The 19,218-nt window shown below is 41.6% G+C and overlaps 1 protein-coding gene across 1 annotated transcript in view; it reads right to left on the bottom strand.

The window, feature by feature from the left end:
* PKHD1 (polycystic kidney and hepatic disease 1 (autosomal recessive)) overlaps positions 1–19,029 on the bottom strand; it is a 406,355-nt gene extending 387,326 nt beyond the window's left edge. Inside the window, exons 1-7 of the mRNA XM_006765722.1 lie at positions 18,862–19,029; positions 13,971–14,109; positions 12,370–12,447; positions 11,377–11,521; positions 8,199–8,307; positions 4,220–4,277; positions 953–1,031 (exon numbers count right to left, since the gene is read on the bottom strand). Coding sequence (XP_006765785.1) covers positions 953–1,031; positions 4,220–4,277; positions 8,199–8,307; positions 11,377–11,521; positions 12,370–12,447; positions 13,971–14,022 — 521 coding nt within the window. The 5' untranslated portion in view covers positions 14,023–14,109; positions 18,862–19,029. The remainder of the gene's footprint in view (positions 1–952; positions 1,032–4,219; positions 4,278–8,198; positions 8,308–11,376; positions 11,522–12,369; positions 12,448–13,970; positions 14,110–18,861) is intronic.
* Positions 19,030–19,218: the final 189 nt, after the last annotated feature.

The following is a 19,218-nucleotide window of genomic DNA, read 5'->3' as shown; positions in this document are numbered from 1 at the left end:
TTTGCTCCCGCTTTCAAAGATTGCTTCCCAGACCAAGGCTAAAATGGAACCAAGTAGTGAATAAGGCATATTGCCAATGGTGTGCTTTGGGCTTCTATCTTCCACAGGAAAATCAATTTCCTTTCAAGACAAGTTGACCATTACTGAATGCCAGAAATGTAAATCTTGAGAGTACTCGAGTCCCGTTCTCTTCAACTAGGGAAGAATCAAAGAGAGGAAGGGGAACAGAGGAGGGTGGCCCACCCTGTCCAGGGGGTGAAGGAAAAACTAGACACAGTATACAGAATCGACTCAGCCGAGCATATAGTAAGATTATGTGCCTTCTACTTTGTAAACTCTCACTGTAATTGCTTCATAGGTTAAATAACCACCTTCAACACTCCTCTCTTATTCTCCCCTCTTTCTGGTATGGATTATTTAGTAGTATCACATTCCATTTTTTAAAAACTTCCAATAGAAACAGTCATGTTGACATCCTAATCACTCCCAGAAAACATTGAAGACTCAATGGCTTGCAGTACCTTCTTCCGTATTTCCTCTGATCACACTAATAGAATTTCTAAATGCACAAATGGAGAGCAACCAAGCAAGGAAGTTAATGGTCTTTTGGGTTCACACATCATTTTATAAAGAATTTAGTTCATCCTGAGGAACAAAACGGGGAAGGGGAAGAATGGAAAAAGAAAATCCACAGATGCAATTACAGTATAATTCACACGGAGCCCAGAGTGACTAGTTGTCAGTAAATAAATGGACAAACTTAATCGACCAGTCGCAATTACATTAGCAAAGTTTGCTGAAGCCCAGCTCACCAGGGACCATAAACTGCAAAGAGGGAAAACAGTAATTCTGTGCCAACTGCTTACAATTTATTGCTATCAGGGAAGCCGGCCTCAGGAAGCAATACAGCATATTTGTAACTAGTCGTACATCAAAACAAACACATGCTTACCTATCAATGTACTCAGCATTAAAATCAAAGGTTTCCAATCGTCCAGTGATAATCCAGCCATGCACATGTATTAGTTGTCCTGTTAGTTGAGAAGATTTTTAAAAATTGGATATACTTAGCTCAAACTCTAAAAGAATAACATAAACTGTATTTTTTATACATTTCAATATGGCCAAGTTGGTCATGATTCAGAATATTTACTTCTTTATAAACTGTACAACGGGAAAGGATCATGATCCTTTGATTGATATTACTGATAAGAAAGGCTAAAATAACCACGGATTGCAATTATAGTTTAATGGTCTATGTATCTTGCATAGAAGGAATAGTGGGCCTTCCTTACAGTCCCATGAAGCATGAAACTTTCAAGAGCAGCAGCCAGTTTCTGTACATGGCTCCTTTCTACTTGATGGCTGTGTGTAGGCCATCCACCCAATGTGGGATTGAAGAGCAGCATGCCTCGGGCTGCTCCACGCTTCATGAGACTTTCCTCCGGACACTTGCTAATATGAACTCCTGTGATATGAGGAGGCTCCTATCACCTGGATGGGTACTCAGGGATACTAAACTTTTTTTCCATATCTCAGAGTACAAAAGATAAATATCATGTTTGACCCAAATGGACAGGAACTAAAAGAAAGGGCATGAGACAGCAGCAGAATTATGGACCATCACATGTCTCGTTCATTTCATTAATGTGCTCATGTTCAAGTAGGGTAATTTGGGGATCCACAAACAGCTGGTGTGTGCCTTGCCTGCTGAAACATGGGTGACGTCAACCAGGTTTCCTCTATGTGACTTGCAGACCTTTCCATTGGGTATTAAGTTTTTTCTTAATACTCCCCTCTGTTGAGTTCACAAGATGAATGAAGATACAGGCATCAGCGGTCTCCTTTCAGCAAGGCACACTTCAGTACAACCCCTAGCCCCTCTGCTTCTAGGAGTAGGGGAAGAAATCTAAAGTGGCCCCTTCTCAGAAAGAGCTCGGGGGCCCTACATGAGCTGGTCACTTCTGTAGTTGAAAAACAGCTAAACTCCATTCTTTGGACCTGCAGGAGGCAACTTTTAAGCAAATACATCACAACGAGGTTATGATGTCAAATAAAGATCACCACGCAACCCCCAACCTGGAAGAATGTGCCTTTCAAAGAATTACAGAATTTAACCATCGATGCTGTCATCTTTCATCATCGCCTACAATGTTTACACATGAGAGACGTGTTGGATCGGGAGGTAAACTTCTAAAATAGGAAAGAGAAGGGCACCTATGGGGTTCATGAGGTCACTGAATTCAGAGGACTTCCGTGGCCTTGAAAGAACAGTACCATGTAATCATCACCTTCACAGTAGATGACTGTATTGAAACAATGAGAACCTTCCAGGAAGTATTACCGCCACTTCACAGGTGAATGGGTAGAAAGAGAGGAAACCTAAGGCAAAGGTCAGAGAGTTGGCAAAAGCCTATTGTCTGAAGGTCTCTGCTACTGCCAACAACTGGCAAAATAATTCTCCTTCATTTTAGTAGGGCTCAATCACCGATGTCCTGACTTTTGGTGGACATGATTTCTAGCTTTGATGAGCATAAATTTAGAAACTACTAACAGCTGTAGAAATTAAGAATTCTTGTGAGTTTCTGTTTTGTTTCTAAACAGAGGGAGAAAGACCAACCGAATCCGACAAATGGCTAAGCCAGACTGTGAGGCTGGAGGATTCTGCGTCACAGTGAACGACTGTTAACCACATACAGAAATTCAACTGCGCATAAAACATCGACTCTCCTGTCCCCACCACCTCCCCCAGCTCCCTGGCTGCTACTCTGGGCAGCCTTCCCAAATGAAATGAGAGTAATCATGTGGAAAGTGATTTCAAAGATGCAGCCGGGTGGATCCTGCCCAGAGGGACCACTCCAAGCAGGTCAGTCACCAATTGTTCCCCCAGAAGGTGGAGGAGACAGTGTGTGGAAGTCAAACTCAGTGGGAGAAATGGGCTTGACAGATCTGGGTACCAGCTGACATCCCATTTCACACTTCTAAGGGCTGGCTCCTTCCTCATGCCTCACCCTAACAAGACTTCTTCTGCCATCTAAACAGGCCTTTCTAAACCCAAAGCAGCAAGAATTCAAATGTCTGCATGTGATTTTCATAGACCACATCTCTTTTTAATAAAACATTATCATGTGCTGATTATTCAGACAAATGGAAATAAACAGATCTGTGAATAAACTGCATTAATAAGGTAAAGCTGAAACTGTGCCTATATATACACACACAGATGTACAAACACTTTTTAGTAACTCAGATGCTCATTTTGGCATTCTTGAGCAGTCAAGCCATTCAAAACAACCAGTTAGTTTATGCATTTAGACACAACCACACATAAAAATTTGGCAACTTGCATTCCCATCTGGAAACCCTGAACAAATTTTAAAAACCTAAAATACATGTAAGACTTTGCCAAGAATCAAACAGCAAATTATATATAATCCTAGCTATGTTTACGACTTCCTTTGAAAGCAGGTTTAGCGGTTCCTGGATCTCTTGGTTGCAATCACTTCTTTAATGTTAATCCCCCAGCTTTCTCGCCTTCTCTCCTAGCCTCTTGGTCTTTGAGTATCTGTGAGCTAACTCATGCACAAACCCCCAGGATAAGGGATCAGGGTTAATGATCTTCATGTGGTATCCAACCCTGCTCAACACAGGACAAAATGTTGGGCATATGGGCCCAGTCTGGTTTCTGACTATCTAGGTTCCAATCTCAGCTGTACACTTATTAGCAGGATGACTTTAGGCAAGTGACTTAACCTCTAGGTATCTATTTCCTCATTTGAAAAATGGGAATAATAACAGTTCCTACAGCATCAGGTTCTTGTGAGGATGTAATAATGTAATATATGCCAAAAGCTTGAACAGAACCCGGTTCACAGTAAGTTTCAATAAAGCTCTGCTATTATGTGGCGAGTTATAAACTCACAGCAATGAAGATTTCTATTTCCTCCATTCTCTGGCAGCACCTGGTTTGATTTTGCTGCCTCTCTTTTCGTGTTGGGATGCCTTTCGTTATCAGTGAACTAATAGAGCAAAAGTGCCCAGAGGTGAAAACAAACCAGGTTAAAAATAAACCAGAGACCGACACTTCTTTTCAAAACAGCATCACAGAAGAAGCTGGAATTTCCCATTTAGGGAGACCACCCACCCGGATAGAGGAATTTGCAACAGGTACTGGCAAAGGGATTCACAAGTATTCCTATTTTAATAGGAGATGTCTTACCTGGAACTCCGCTTGGTGGACTCACTTGGTAAACAATGGGTGTCTGTGCCCTGGAAAACTGTTCAGAAAATGTTATCACAAGTGAGCAATTCATTAGAATCTCACCACCACAAGCACAAGTCATTCCTCACAGAGCGTCCAGCTAAGGTAGTAAATGGCATATTTCCTCAAACCATCTTAAATCTAGCTCGTTTTATCTTTGTAATATTTCTGTAAAATGGGGGTGGCAGATATCATTACAGCTCTTTCATGGATGAGTTAAAGGAATTCAATAAAAGTCATATAGAGCGCACCTTTGTACCATGTTGCCCAAACTTTGGCAAGAGTGTTACTACCTGTCAGACTCAGGAGCACGTTCTACCAGAAGGAAAGGTAGGCAGCCCACACTTTTAAATACCATCCTTTTCATTCTATTATTGTAACTTGGTATCTTGGAGCCTTGAAAGGTTGTGTGTTTTTTCCTACACAGTAATTTGTTTATTTAAGTGGAAAGAATTGCAACTTAAACTATTACCAGCCAGCATTATGGTAGGGAATTAGCAAACTACGAACAATTGGAAGCTGGAGATGCACACAAGCAAGGTAGTTATTGGGAACATGGAAGGTGCCTGTTGGGAGGAAAATGGCTCAAATGATTCAAGGAATGGGAAGCAACATTACTCTTCAAGGAGGGAAAAGCACGGATGGAGAGGTGGGAGCCTGTGAAAGCCTCGTACCTGGCAGTGCCTCCAAAGCACTTCATCTGCTTACCATAAACCTCACACATGAGGTACAATGCCTGGCTCAGTCACTGTCGTATTCCTGTGCACAGCCTGGTAGGTAGAAGATGTTCAAATTTTTGTAAGTGAATGGAGAGGCCCCATCTGAGATGATGGATATACTGTCTAAGCCAGTGGTTCTCAACCTTCCTAGTGCTGCGACCCTTTAATACAGTTCCTTATGTTGTGGTGACTCCCAATTTCATTGTTACAAATTGAACATAATTAAAGCATAGTGATTAATCACAAAAACAATATGTAATTATATATGTGTTTTCCGATGGTCTTAGGCGACCCCTGTAAAAGGGTCGTTTACCCCCCAAAGCGGTCACAACCCACAGATTGAGAACCACTGGAAGCAGAGCGAATGAGACAATTCCAGGAGTTCTAGCTTGCCTATAGGCATCTGACTTAGTCCCAGATCAATTTGTTTCACAGTCAGGGCCAGTGATAAGAAGTAAAGCGTTAAGAATGGACTGACCAGGCCAAGGTGTGACGATGAGACTCTCCCAGAATGAGACCAGTTCTCCCAATCTCCTCTATCTGCCTAAACCACCACAATCGCTCCCCACAATCTGCAGTGCTTCCCTGCTTCCCATTTGCAAAACAAAGACAGCAAATTGTTTTGCTTGGAGTGCTTCCAGCACCCCAGGAGTCCACCTTCCCGAGGAGAATGTTACCAAAGAGTAATCCCTCGTTAATCAACAGCCCTAATCAGACATCAAGAATCAACAGACACTTCCACAAAGCTGCTGAAGGCTTGGCAAGTGCAATTTTAGGTATTGATCCACACAGCTGTGCCGTTTGCCATAAAGACTAATTTTCTCCCTTTCTAAAGGAAAGGGTTAGAAAATAGTTCACAGAAAATATGTAGAGTCAGGGGTCAAAATAAGAATGCAGTGACCTCACCGGTTGGGAGCTGGCTCCATCTCACCAAAGATAAAGATTAATGTTAATGTTAATTCCACATACACCTGCCGAGCACATAATCCCCACCACCGCCTCCCAACCTCTTCCTGCACTCAGGCCTTCAACTCCCACCGGTTTTCCCTTCATACCATCGTCACTTCCATTGGGACTGTATCATAGGAGCCTCATGAAATAGACGAATGGTCATTATTGCTCACGGATGTTAGAAACTGAGGCAAATGGAACAACCAAGTCCAAATCAACTAAGGAAACATACCTCTTGATTTCCAACTTGAGATATTAAAATCTACCACTTAGACTATAAGCCTTCCACCAGAAGCTGGGGGAGAAGGGGGACAGGTAGAGCAATTCCTTCATCACCCCCTCTCAATTCCCCAGACACTGTGGGGCAGGCTCAGAGTTCAACCTCCAAAAACGCTTCACCTGTGATTCTCTCTGAGCTGACACAACATAAAATGGTACATTTCTAAGAGAAACAAGCCCCTGGTCACCCACCAAGCTAGAGACACGACAACGTGAAAAATTAATGAGCTTCCAAATCCAGCTGACCACATGCTGATCCTTGAGACTAAATCAGATCATCAGCGAGGTGGGGGACGGGGGAGGGAAAGGAAAAGCAGGGGATTAGAATGTCAAAGCCACAGCCACCAGCTGCTTGATAAACCTGTGAGTTGTTGAACCTGTCAGTGCCTGCAGCAGGCTCTTTGGAGTGGACCGGCAAGGTAGGATTAATTTTTAATACTCACGGTTCCCCCAGTCCCAATCCCAAAACAAAAAGACCCCCGTGTTTTATTTAGCTCTCATTAACTGCATCCCCCGGTGAGTTTTCATCAACCCGCCAAGCTGGTTGGACCAGTGAAGGACTTATTTTCTTCAATGTGCAATTTTAGGCACTGTTTCTCTTCTTTCTCCTTTTGCTTGTTTCCAAGCTTTAATAAATAGGAAAACTACTAGCTGGGGTGAAAGCCTAAGCAGTAGGGTGACCGAGGAGCATGCTCCGCCATCTCTTTTCTGTTAGTCACTAAGACAGTCTAGAGGTGGTGATGCGGGTCTTAATAAGAGGGAATGCTTTTTTCCTTTCTGTGCCTATGTGCAGAAGCAAAATTCTGGAAAGGAAGATTCTCTTGGAGTGAGAAACAAGTTGGTAAATGTGAATTGACAGCAAATTCCAAAATTGAAAAATGAATTGCCTATATCGAATGTGGGTCACATTAGAGGAGAGTTTAGAGAATGAAGTCTTACTCTAAAGGAGCACTGAGGAATGACTGAATGGTACTTTCATAAACAGAGGCTCCCAATGAGGAGGACATGTCAAAGGAACACTGCCAAATCTCTGCCTTTTATGAGAAGTCTGGGACCTATAATTCAGAGTCTATTTGGGTGTAAAACTAATGGACAGTACACTGAACCAAACAGAACATGAAGCCCCAGTGTGCATATTGAGTCTCTAAACTAAGTCAAGCATCAGCTCATAAACTCTTCCTCTCTCCCTCTCTCCCTCTCTCACTCTCTCCCTCCCTGTTTCCTTTCAGCTCTGAGCTTTAAAGGAGAAACTTTCACTCTAGGGCAATGGTTCTCAACCTTCTGGCCCTTTGAATACAGTTCCTCATGTTGTAACCCAACCATAAAATTAATTTCTTTGCTACTTCATAACTGTAATGTTGCTACTGTTATGAATCGTAATGTAAATATCTGATATGCAGGATGGTCTTAGGCGACCCCTGTGAAAGGGTCGTTCAACCGCCAAAAGGGTCACAACCCACAGGTTGAGAACCGCTGCTCTAGGGTTAGAAAGAGTATAGAAGTAAATCGTGAGGTAGAGAGGAAGATAGAATTTGGGTTCCTGGGTCCCTTCACCATGTTGAAACTCCAAGTGCTGGGAGCTCTACAATGGAGTGCTGATGCACACTGGTGATCTTTGTGGCTCCTCTGAGCTTCAGTTTAGGCGCAGATCAGAGTCAGATGCAGGTTCAAATCCTAGTTCTGCCATTTAAAGCTAGGCAAATTTTTTATGACATGGGCGAATTATTTAATCCCCCTAAGCCTCACGTTGCCCAACTATAAAATCAGGATAATAATAGACACCCCATAAAATTGTTGTGATCATTAAATTATCGTGCATTAAGATATACAGCACTCAATACTTATCTTTCATTAGTGTAGTCTCAGAAACCTCATAACTATCATCCACCTTTCCTCTTACCCTGGCAAAGCAGGCTCCCTGCCTCATTTATAACTTGCACAAGCACACCCTCAGACCAGGCCAACACTTCTCCATCCTTAGAACCCACCTTGAAAGAACAGCTGTCTGGCAGTCCTGCAGTTGGGCTGCCTACCACCTGTCCCCCAGAGTGCACTTCCAGGCGGTACATGCCCTCATGTACTTGGGACAGCAGAGACCTGAGGACAGACAGTGGGAATCCTTGTGAATCAAACACTCTGAATTGTCAAAGCTAGCAGCCCCACCTGACCACTTCAAATCTCCTCCCTGCCCCTGTGCAGCAGAGCTAGCCTGGGAAGGCTAAAAGGCTAATTCCAATGTAACCCTGATATTTGGGCCGGCTAGCAATCTGAATCGTGCCAGCAATCTAATGTACATTCTTGATAGCCTATAATTAAGTCACTGCCCCTTTCCTCTACAAACTGGTCTTGCAAGACCTGTTACCTAAATGCTCACATTTTACAGAGGCCATAAACCATGAACACTACACAACCCCCAGAGGGGGTTACCAGTGCTGGCACCCGGCCAGGCCCTTAGATATGATCTCAAGACCCCCATCCCAACCCACGGGCTTTTTGCAAAGCCCACAAAAGGTCCAGAAGTCCCCATCCATATCTGGGGGACAAAGAAACCAAAAGGGGATAAAAGAAGGGCTTCCACCATATTGGTTTGTTTAGACTTTGGAGGCAACTCCCAACTCCTCTGAGACCGCCGGCATAATAAAGCTGTATAACCCCATTTCTCTAAGTGTCGCTTGGGTTTCTTCGGTCTTCTACAATAAACCAAGGATTCCTGTATTCTATTTTTGACCTCCTATATCCACTCACCCACTAGAGACTCTAAAGATTGAATCCTTCAGCAGAAGACGTTATGATTTTTTAATTGAAAGTAACTTAAATTTTAAAAAAGTCCTGAAAAGGTTGGAAGAGACATTGCTAGTTTCCATTTTTTTTAAAAAATGACAGTTCCAATTAGATGAAGAGATTATGTGTGTGAACACAGCAGGTTAAGGACAAAGTGGGGCTTGAATTCTAGGCTCTTTATGATAAAAGGCATTGATTATACCTTTTGCCAAAAAAATTATTGACTTCATAATTATCTAAGCATCCCATACACACTTCACATCTCCATCAGGAGAATCCCAGCCTGGCAGACGTGGCTCAGTGGTTGAGCAACAAACTATGAACCAGGAGGTCATGGTTTGATTCCCGGTCAGAGCACATGCCCGGGGTTGTAGGCTTGATCACTAGTGTAGGGCGTGCAGGAGGCAGCTGGTCAATGATTCTTTCTCATCATTGATGTTTCTATCTCTCTCCCTCTCCTTCCTCTCTGAAATCAATAAAAATCTTTACAAAGAGAGAGAGAGAATCCCAGACCTTCTCTCTTAATTTCATGAGTATCAGCAATTTCTTTACCTCTTTGAGGCTGCCATTTATGTTGATTTGTATAAGGGGGAATATGATGAATAAGAAGCTAGCTTTATTAAGTGCCTCCCTTGCAAACCTTCTCATCAAAAATCTTTTAGTATGACCTTAAATATTTAAATTTGCACTGTCCAATGTGTTGGCCACTAGGCACAAGTGTTTATTGAGCACTTAAAATGTGGCTAATCCCAACTAAGATGTGCTTTATGTAAATTACACACTGGATTTTGAAGATTGAATATGCAAAAAAGAAGAATATACAGTATCTCATTAATAATTTATATATTGACTCATATGAAATGACAATATTTTGGATATGTTGAGTTATTAAAATTCATTTTACTTGTTTCTTTTGACTTTTTTATGTGGCCACTAGAAAATCTTAAATTATATCTGTGTCTTATGTTACATTTTGATTAGGCAGTCCTGATTTAGATGTTTTAATGCCTGTTTTGTGAGAGCAGATAAGTCTTTTCATGATAATGAGTGTGACAGTATTTCATTGATCATACAATATGTTTTTTACACTTGAATGGTAATTGAACTTGACAGTCATCTTCCAATGAATGAGTACATTGAAAAAAACTAGTACTTCTTTTTCTCTAAAAAGATGGTATAAAATGAATGGTACATTATTTGTATGTTAGAACTGACAAGATTAAACAAGTGAATCTTCTGAGCTTTGACTTATTTCACAGCAAGTTCTTGCAGGAATACACATGCTCAAATATATCATAAAACCTATGGGAAACATAAAGCCCAGTGTTAAAACCAATAGTAGTGCTATAAGATTTCAGTTCAACAGACATCTATTAAGCATCTTCAACTTGTAAGGTATTGGGCTAAGCACCATAAGGATTCCAAAGTGGGGCTAAACACACCCCCTGTCCTCAAAGAACTTGATTCTATAAGGATGAATCAGAAAGTGAGCAACTGACATCAGTATCAGAGAAACATAGGGCTGAAGAAAGGGGCTACTAGGGCGACACATGCTATGCTTTTGTGTAAATTATAAAAATATCCCCCTTCACAAAACGATTTACACACACACACATCTTGTGGATGAATTACTAAAAGATGCTCCTTTCTCAAAGCTGTTGCAACCACAGCCTGGATTTCAGCCCTTAATTGTCCCCTTTTCAATGAAAGGAAAGATTACACTCAATTGGATGATCAGGGAAAAGGTGGCATTTGGAGTATGGTTGATTAGGATTTCAATAAGGAGAGATGGAAGAGGAAGAAGGAACACAAGATGGAAGGAAATGACCATGCTTTTTTCTCTCTACCAATGACCCACTTTTATGAAGCATCTCTAAGACATGAGAAGAGAAAGAATGAACTAGTATAAACTTCATAGGTCAACACAAACTTGAGTAGAACAATAGATCACCTGGAATGCTATACAAACTCAGCAAACACACTGAGAGGATTAAAGCAACTTTCCTTTCTAGCTGGTTTTGGGTTTATGCACAGTCATTAAAATTATGCCTATTCAAAAGATGGATTCTTTAGACAGCAAAATGGAACCACTTATTGAAATCCTACTAGTATTAGCTATAGAGCTTCTTGCAAAAAAAAAAAAAATTAAATAGCTGGAAACCTAATCTAGCTCCTTCTTATAAATATCTCAAAATTCTCCACCATATTCTCACCCTCCTTTAAGCCTTGATAAGGACCTTTTAAGAAGCATATTCACATAGAACATTTTAAAAGACCATAGCAAATAATTGAAGCCACAGCAGGAGTGGCTCTAATTTGCCACCAAAATACTACTGAAATAAGCAAAGCACTTGTCCTGTCTGATCTTATTTCGGGGAGTTATACCTGGTCTTGCACATCACCACCGGCAAATCCAAGAAGACAGGGGAGACATCACAGGGGATGCTGGGCAGTGCAGGCACAGCCACATTCACCAGGTGTATTTCCAGCTGAGAACCATTGGTGGGATAAAGGAGACTGGACTCCAAATCTAAGCATAAGGAAAAGAGGAATCTCAGGCTGAACAGAGTCATAACCTGCACAGAATATAAAAACATGGCCACATGGGGGCAATGTGAGACACTGAGTTCGCTTAAGAATTAAATCAAAGCTCCTCATCCCAAAGGCATTTATGACTGCTATGTAAATGAATGTTCATTTGTAAATTTATATAAAATGTTTCATTTCTTCAAGTTGATGCACCTAAACCAGGAAAGAATATTTCAACCCTCAAAATTACTCTCTACTGTGGAAGTGATGGATACGCTAAGCCATGGTTAAACACGCCCATGTATTGAATGACCTACAAGGAAAATAACCAAGATTCTGGGGGGACACACTGCCAAGTACTATGTATGGCAAGTGCTTCCATTCCTCACTGAGGGTCCCTAGAGTCCCATCCACCCCACAGGTGGGATGAGAAAGTGGACATGGGCTGGTATGGCTCCATGGTTCAGCGTCAACCTATGAACCAGGAGATCATGGTTCCATTCCCGGGCAAGGCACATGCTTAGGTTGTGTGCAGGAGGCAACGGATTGATGATTCTCTCTCATCATTGATGTTTCTCTTTCTCCCCCTCCCTCTCCCTTCCTCTCTGAAATCAATAAAAATATTAAATTAAAAAAATAAAAGAAAGTGGACACAGCTTATAAGGAGCTCTGCTTCTGGGACATTAGCACATGAGCTTCTGGAAACACAGAAGCTGGTCAGTTGGACCATCTCCCTTCAGGCTCTTTCACACCTGTCCTTAGACAAGGAAAAACACCACAGACTCATATTCTTTAGAATTCTTTAGATTAATAATTAAGAAACTTGTATTTGGTAAGACACAAACCTACCATCAAAAATGACTGTGATCCACGTTCCCCCTGCAATGCTACCTTCTTCAGGTTCAATGTGGAAACTCAGGCAAGGCACTATAAATAAGTGAGAAAAAGACCGCTTTTGAAGATCAGATTCAATCCACCACCTTCCCCGGTGTTACGCAGCAAAGTTGAACATTCATTAGAATCTCCAAAAGGGCTTGACAAAGCAGAGAGTGCTGGGCCCCACCCTAGAGTTTCTGATTCAGTATGTTTGGGACAGGGCCCAAGATTTTACATTGCTGACCAGGTATTGTTGGTCTAGGGACCACACCTTCAGAACTCCCATTTGAAGGAAAGTTCTGACTGATTCTCTCATCTTAGGCAACCAAAAACCCAGTGTTCATCAGAACAATCCTGAATTTCTGCTTCCTCTGGAAAGAGCCTCAAGGTCACCTTTAGTACCTAATTCAACCCATAATAGTTCTTATCTCTCTTTCTCACTCTTTAATAAGGCAGTTGTATTTAATTGTAAAGTCACCACTTATTTCTTGTATTTCCACTTCCCAGAGAAAAGGAGAAACTTCGAGATGCTGTCCTAATTTGAATCCACCAGCTCAGTATCCACCCTCTGCTCTCCCCCTAGTTTTGAATACATGATCCGAATGACTCTCCAAATAAAAATTCTCTAGATTTTTGCCTTGCCTCTACAGAAAAGGACTGAAGCATGGATCACTGCTGAATTTCCTTAAAATAGGATAAAAAAAAAACAACAACACTATACACTTCACATGCTAGGCTAGATTGGGTTCTCCCACAGAAACCTTTGGCTGAACATCACCTTATTAATCCCTCATCTTTGAAAATGCTCCTGAACATTCTTTGGCCAAGTAAAGCCAATTCAAGGAAGCCACAAAAAGCAGTCAGCTACTTGGTGAGGTCACCAGGAAAAGTGTTATCTACAGAACACTTCAGTTTCTCTATCAAGAACATTAAATGATAATCAAGGTCTCCCTAATGCTGGCTAGCCTAGGGCTTCCATGTACAGGTTTACTGATGGTATACTGTTCAACCAAGGGTGATGAAATCATTCACATCTAAACAGTCATTCATCGCAGCCCCGGGAGGACCAGTCCATGCTTACACCTCCAAGGTGCATTAGATAGTTCTACCTAAAGAAAACCAAAACCAAAAACAAATGCCATAAAATGACACAGGATAATAAGATTCACAGAGACAGAGACATAATTTGAAAAAGGAGATTTTAATACAAGTAGTCATTAATCGCTAAGACAAGATACGTTACTCCCTTTGGGAAGACAAAACAATAATACCTAAAAAAGAATTACATCATGATACCCAAAAAGCAATTATAAAAGGAAAGTTATAATTAAAAGCTCTAGACTATCAAAGCAGCCTACACTGGTCATTAAAAATTGATGTATATATTTATAACTATTTAATATATAACCTCAACTACTAAGCAGGAAAAAAAATTATTATTAAGCAGAGAAAATTTAAACCCAGAGCAGATACTTCAACACTTGCCCCCCAATAATATTTAAGTATCCTTAAACTAGTTTTGAAGGTAATATCATGTTCTATCTATTAATTCCTTCAAAACACATCCTACTTACCTGCCAAAAGTAGCATTTCAATACTTCTCAGAGAGATCAGCCAAGCAATCATCTCATCCACTTAAGTCAATCCTCTCAAAGTTGCTCAGGCACAGAAAAGCATTTTCAGTTTTGATTGGAGCAGCATAGCTTTTGCGCTCTATAAAAAATAAAATTAAAAATTACTATATTATTTTGCTTAAAAACTGTTACTGTGCTATGTTAAAAGTTGGGAAATTAAAGAAGTGATACCAATATAACCACAGAATACTCAAAGGGACCCACCATCTTCTGAAACTGTGGTGAAAAAGATAATCTATGAACTTTATTTTTTTTAATATATTTTACTGATTTTTTACAGAGAGGAAGGGAGAAGAATAGAGAGTTAGAAACATCAATGAGAGAGAAATATCGAGCAGCTGCCTCCTGCACACCCCCTACTAGGGAGGCGCCTGCAACCTAAGTACATGCCCTTGACCAGAATCGAACCCGGGACCCTTCAGTCCGCAGGCCGACGCTCTATCCACTGAGCCAAACCAGTTAGGGCATCTATGAACTTTATATAAAACATCACTATTTCACCCATCCCCTTACCCCACCAACTTACTGTATGCATGTTTGAGTTGGATAAATAATAACATCTCTGATTAACTCATTATTATACAAAAGCTTAATTTTGAAAAATAAATAAATTCTAAATATCTATTATATCTAGATGTGAATAAATACTAGTTAACGGTGGTTTGGGGAGAGGGTTTTGTTTGTTTGTTTGTTTGTCAGTCCTCTAGAAAAATATCAACCCTAAAAAGTGAAGACTTTAGCAAAGTAAATGTTAAGTATGGTAATGGGTTGAAAAATGGTACTATTGGGAATTGAGGGAAAATTGTGTTATCCCCACAGTAGAAGAGTAAGGGAGGAAAGAAACAGAGGAAGGAAAAGCTGGACCCTCTGCACCCCATCCCACAATGCCCAGTGTGCCGACCTACCTTCCTTAAACACTGTCTTCATTGTGCTCTTCTTCTGCCTTGTGGATGAGAAGGGGCTAGCTAGCCTGACTAACTTAGGGAAGGCCTGTGTGGTGGCCTTGCAAACTCATAAACCTAAAGTAACCACAAAGGATGGTCTGAAATTACAGTAACACCTTTCCACTAAAAAGCAGTTTATAGTGGGTAGTCATATCCTAGGTCGGTATCTTCTCCAACAAAGATCAAACTTTGATCTTTACTGAGCCTACTGTCCTTTTGTATTCTTGTGAAATGTCAGGGTAACTTGTAACTTCCCTTTTTCCAGACCTCTCAGGGCACAACCTAATGTGCCAGGCAGAGACCACAAATTCCTTCATTGTTATTGTTATCACCTTAATTGTTGACTGTTAACTATCCTGTACCCTCCTATGGGAAAGAAGTATGTGTCTACCATATTTTTTTATCCAATCCCAGAAGTTCCCCACTTTGCTCCCACTTCCCTTTGCTTTCTTCCGCCTTCTTAACCTATCACCAATAGATTTCAGGTAACCCAATTAAGTCTCCTCCTTTGATTGTAATGCACAAAACAAGGCAAAAACTGCCATTCTTCGGAGCACTATCTCAATACCTTTGGATTCTGCCTCTCCGATTCTGCCTCCCGGCAATTGTCGCCCTTTTGGCTCAAATAAACTCGCAAAAATTCTTCACAGGTTTGAATGCTTTTTAACAGCTTAAAGCTTTTTAATTCAAAGCAAAACCTCCATCACTGGTAAAATGATGATAAGAATACTCCTTAGGCTTTGTTTCAAGAATAACTGAAGTGATATATACATAAAGAAATTAACACAGGGCCTGGCACAAAGGGGCAGCCCAACAAAAGTTAGCTTTGCTTTCACGGGCTTTGTACTTCCATTGGAAAGCCCTCTCTCGGACCTTTCAGTGCCTTCCCAACTGACCCTCGCGTGGCTCCCCAGTATGAACCCTGCACTGCAGCCAGGCAGTTCTCCCACCGCCTCCCACATGTCAGCCTCCGCCTTGGCTCCCACTAGTTGCTTCCTAGATTCCCCAAACTCCTGCACGGCCCAGCTTAGGAGCCGCTTCATCCACAGAACCCACCCCTGGTGTTGGGTCATAAACTGAGGACCGAACCTAGAGGGCAAGGAGAGATGGAAGAAACAGACAGACATTCCAAATTGGTAGGCGGCAGGTTTAGTCAGCAAGGGGACTTACATACAGGCTTGTCTTGGTGTTAGTAAGATGAGTAGAGATCTCTGCACCCAGCCAGGAGAATTTTAAAAGTTTATATAGAGACCATAACTGCGTTCAGTCACATGTACCATCCAGATGGTTTCAACAACATCTTACTCTCTGAAGGCTGTGTCCCTAAGAAGTATTTGTGCCTCCTCTACAGATTTCCAGGGTATGACAGGCCTACGGAGATTACCCTCATTGCCTGCTCGGTAGGGCAAGAATAATCCAATCTATAAGGAAGTGGGATCCTTGAACCCCACCTTCTTCTCCACTGTGCAGACTCTGCCAGAGGGCAGGGTATGTGGTGATGTTTCTTTCTTTCTTTTTTCTTTTTGCCTCCTGCCAGATCAGAAAAATGCCACCATCACCACCACCCAACCCCCAGTCTTTAGCTGCACTAATCACACCTGAATACTTTCCTTGGGCTTTTACTGGAACTTGGTAGCTATATCAGTAAGCTCAGAAGGAATATATTCTCTCATCACGCACATTTCCTGAGTTGGGGGCTGCCCACTTGACTGAGGTTGTTGTTGCTGTGCTTTTGCTTCCCTCAGTACTAGACAGCATGAGGCATTTCCTCCCTTTCACTGTCAATCACCACAACATCCTCCCCTTCATTCTCCTCACTTTCCCAGGGATTCTGCATCTTAGCGTCCCAATCGGGCTTTGTCACAGAGTTCAGATCTTAAGGCAGCCTGGTCGCCCTAGCTTTGCAAGACAGCATGCTGAGCTCTCCAACTTATTATCCTGCTCGCACACCTTATCTGCTAGCCCCAGGGTGGACAACTGCAAGTCCTTCTCTAACCTCAGCTCTTCCTACTTTCTAACTGGAGTTTCAGCCTCTAGGTGGGCATCAGTGCCCAACAATACATTCCAAGGACAGCAGAGGTTGAAAAGCCTCCCATTGCCAGGCCCAACGAGATGGTCAGCCTGCAGTCACATCCTCCCCAGCACCCAGCCATTCCAGCTCTCCTTGCCCTTTCCTCCCTGAACCTCTCTGGCTTGTGCCTGTGCAGCCTGGGCCAGATGGTGCAGGGCCACACATACATGCCTCTTCTTGTAGCCCATCCATTCCTCTGTGAGGACTTTATTTCCACAACCCTCTTAGTGCCAAGGCCCCACACAGCACTCAGCCAATTCCAACTGGTGAATAGATATTTAAATAGTAGCCTGGGTTCACCTAATCTGAAATAACCTACACATACACGGGATGGGCAGAACTCACGAAGCCTGGCTGAAAAGCCATATGCCTTAGATAACACCCTGATGCCTGCTCTGGAAAGGCTGCTAAGCAACTCCCTGGCACCCCCGAGTCAGAGGGCAAGAATATAATATTATGAAAAATACTGGCTCTCGCCCTTGCTGGTTTGACTCAGTAGATAGAGCATCGGCCTGCGGACTAAAAGGTCCCGGGTTCGATTCCGGTCAAGGGCACATGCTCGGGTTGTGGGCTCAGTCCCCAGTTGGGGGCGTGCAGGAGGCAGCCAACCAATGATTTTCTCTCGTCATTAATGTTTCTCTCTATCCGTCTCCCTTCCTCTCTGAAATCAATAAAAATGTATTAAAAAAAAATACTGGCTCCAAAACTTTCTGAAAGTTCAAAAAATAAACAGAATTAAATACATATACATGTCACTAAAGATACATTTAACTTTAATTTTTAAGAAATGCCCCATGCTGTCTAGTACTGAGGGAAACAAAAGCACAAGGTTACTACTACAGATGCCCATTTCCTTTTGTTCCCCACGACATTGGCAAGAGATGCAATACTTAGAAAACAGAGAGCAAAAATAGTTATACCATTTCAGAAAATATAAAAACCACAATAAATTCCCAGAAAACATATTTGGAAAAAAAAATCTTAGGATTAACTTATAGATATGTCCTGATTAAGATAATCCAATACCATATAAAATCATCTATATTTAATTCAAATCCACAAACTTTTATTATATGCCTAATAGACCCTGGGCACTGTGCTAGGAGCTGGAAAAACAGACCCAAAAAAATCTGATTTAAAAACAAAAACAAAATAGCTGTTCCTTTAAATTGCAATAGTCCCTAAATACTTACATCTATTTGGAATGGAATTCATTTTTAAAACAATGAATTTTAAGAAAGACCCCTACTGCATAGAGGAAGGTACTCAGTACTATTTGCTATTTAGTCCCAAAGCACAGGATCTAACTTACTTGTTCCACCCAACAGAATATCCCCAACACAGGAGTCTATTTTCAACCTGGCTGTCCAAATTTAACATGTCATTTCAGCAATTACTCCCAAGCTTAGAACAATGGAAGTAGATATTCACACACTGGTTTTCTTAAAGCCTTATGTTCAGATTTGCATCTTTTCCTCTTGAATAGAGCAAATCAATAATGAACGCAATTTTTCTTAATATGGTTAATCCACAAGTTCATCCTAAGGATAAATTCAGCCTCCACTTAAATTCTTTTAACCAGGAAATTTTCAACCAGAGGACAGCCGTGTGCGTTTGGTCTAATATTCTCTCTCTCTTCTCCATTTTCTTCATCCTCTTTTCCTCCCTCCCCTTATAATCTTTCTTTGGGAACTTTGCAAAACGGAGCTGCAAGGTTACTGCTACAGATGCCCATTTCCTTTTGTTCCCCACGACATTGGCAAGAGAGGCAAGACTTAGAAAACAGAGAGCGGAGACATTTTTGATCAAACAGTACCTTTTTTCAGTTTCTTTCTCGTTGTGACTCAAGGGAGAAATTATCTTTCTTCTCCAAATGATCTTATTTCTCTCTGCCAAGAAACGGTGGCCTTGTTATCTGGTTAGAGCCCACCCCGCAGCTACCGTGCAGGTAACTCACTCATGCTGGACTGTAACTCACCTAACTTGTTTGTCCTGGCCAAATGTGCGCCAAAGTAAAAGTTCAGAGCCAACTCTAGGGCAAGTTTAATGATTAACACAAACTATTTAGGATTTTTCCTCAGGTTTTTTTTACTAATGACCAAACAAAGGATGTCTTACATTTTTCTCCACTCACTGCATATGCCACAGACAAGAATTTTAAGTAAGTCCAGCC

This window comes from Myotis davidii, unplaced genomic scaffold, assembly GCF_000327345.1.
Source record: "Myotis davidii unplaced genomic scaffold, ASM32734v1 scaffold240, whole genome shotgun sequence".
NCBI classification, from domain to species: domain Eukaryota; kingdom Metazoa; phylum Chordata; class Mammalia; order Chiroptera; family Vespertilionidae; genus Myotis; species Myotis davidii.
This window is presented reverse-complemented; position numbering and strand designations above follow the sequence as displayed.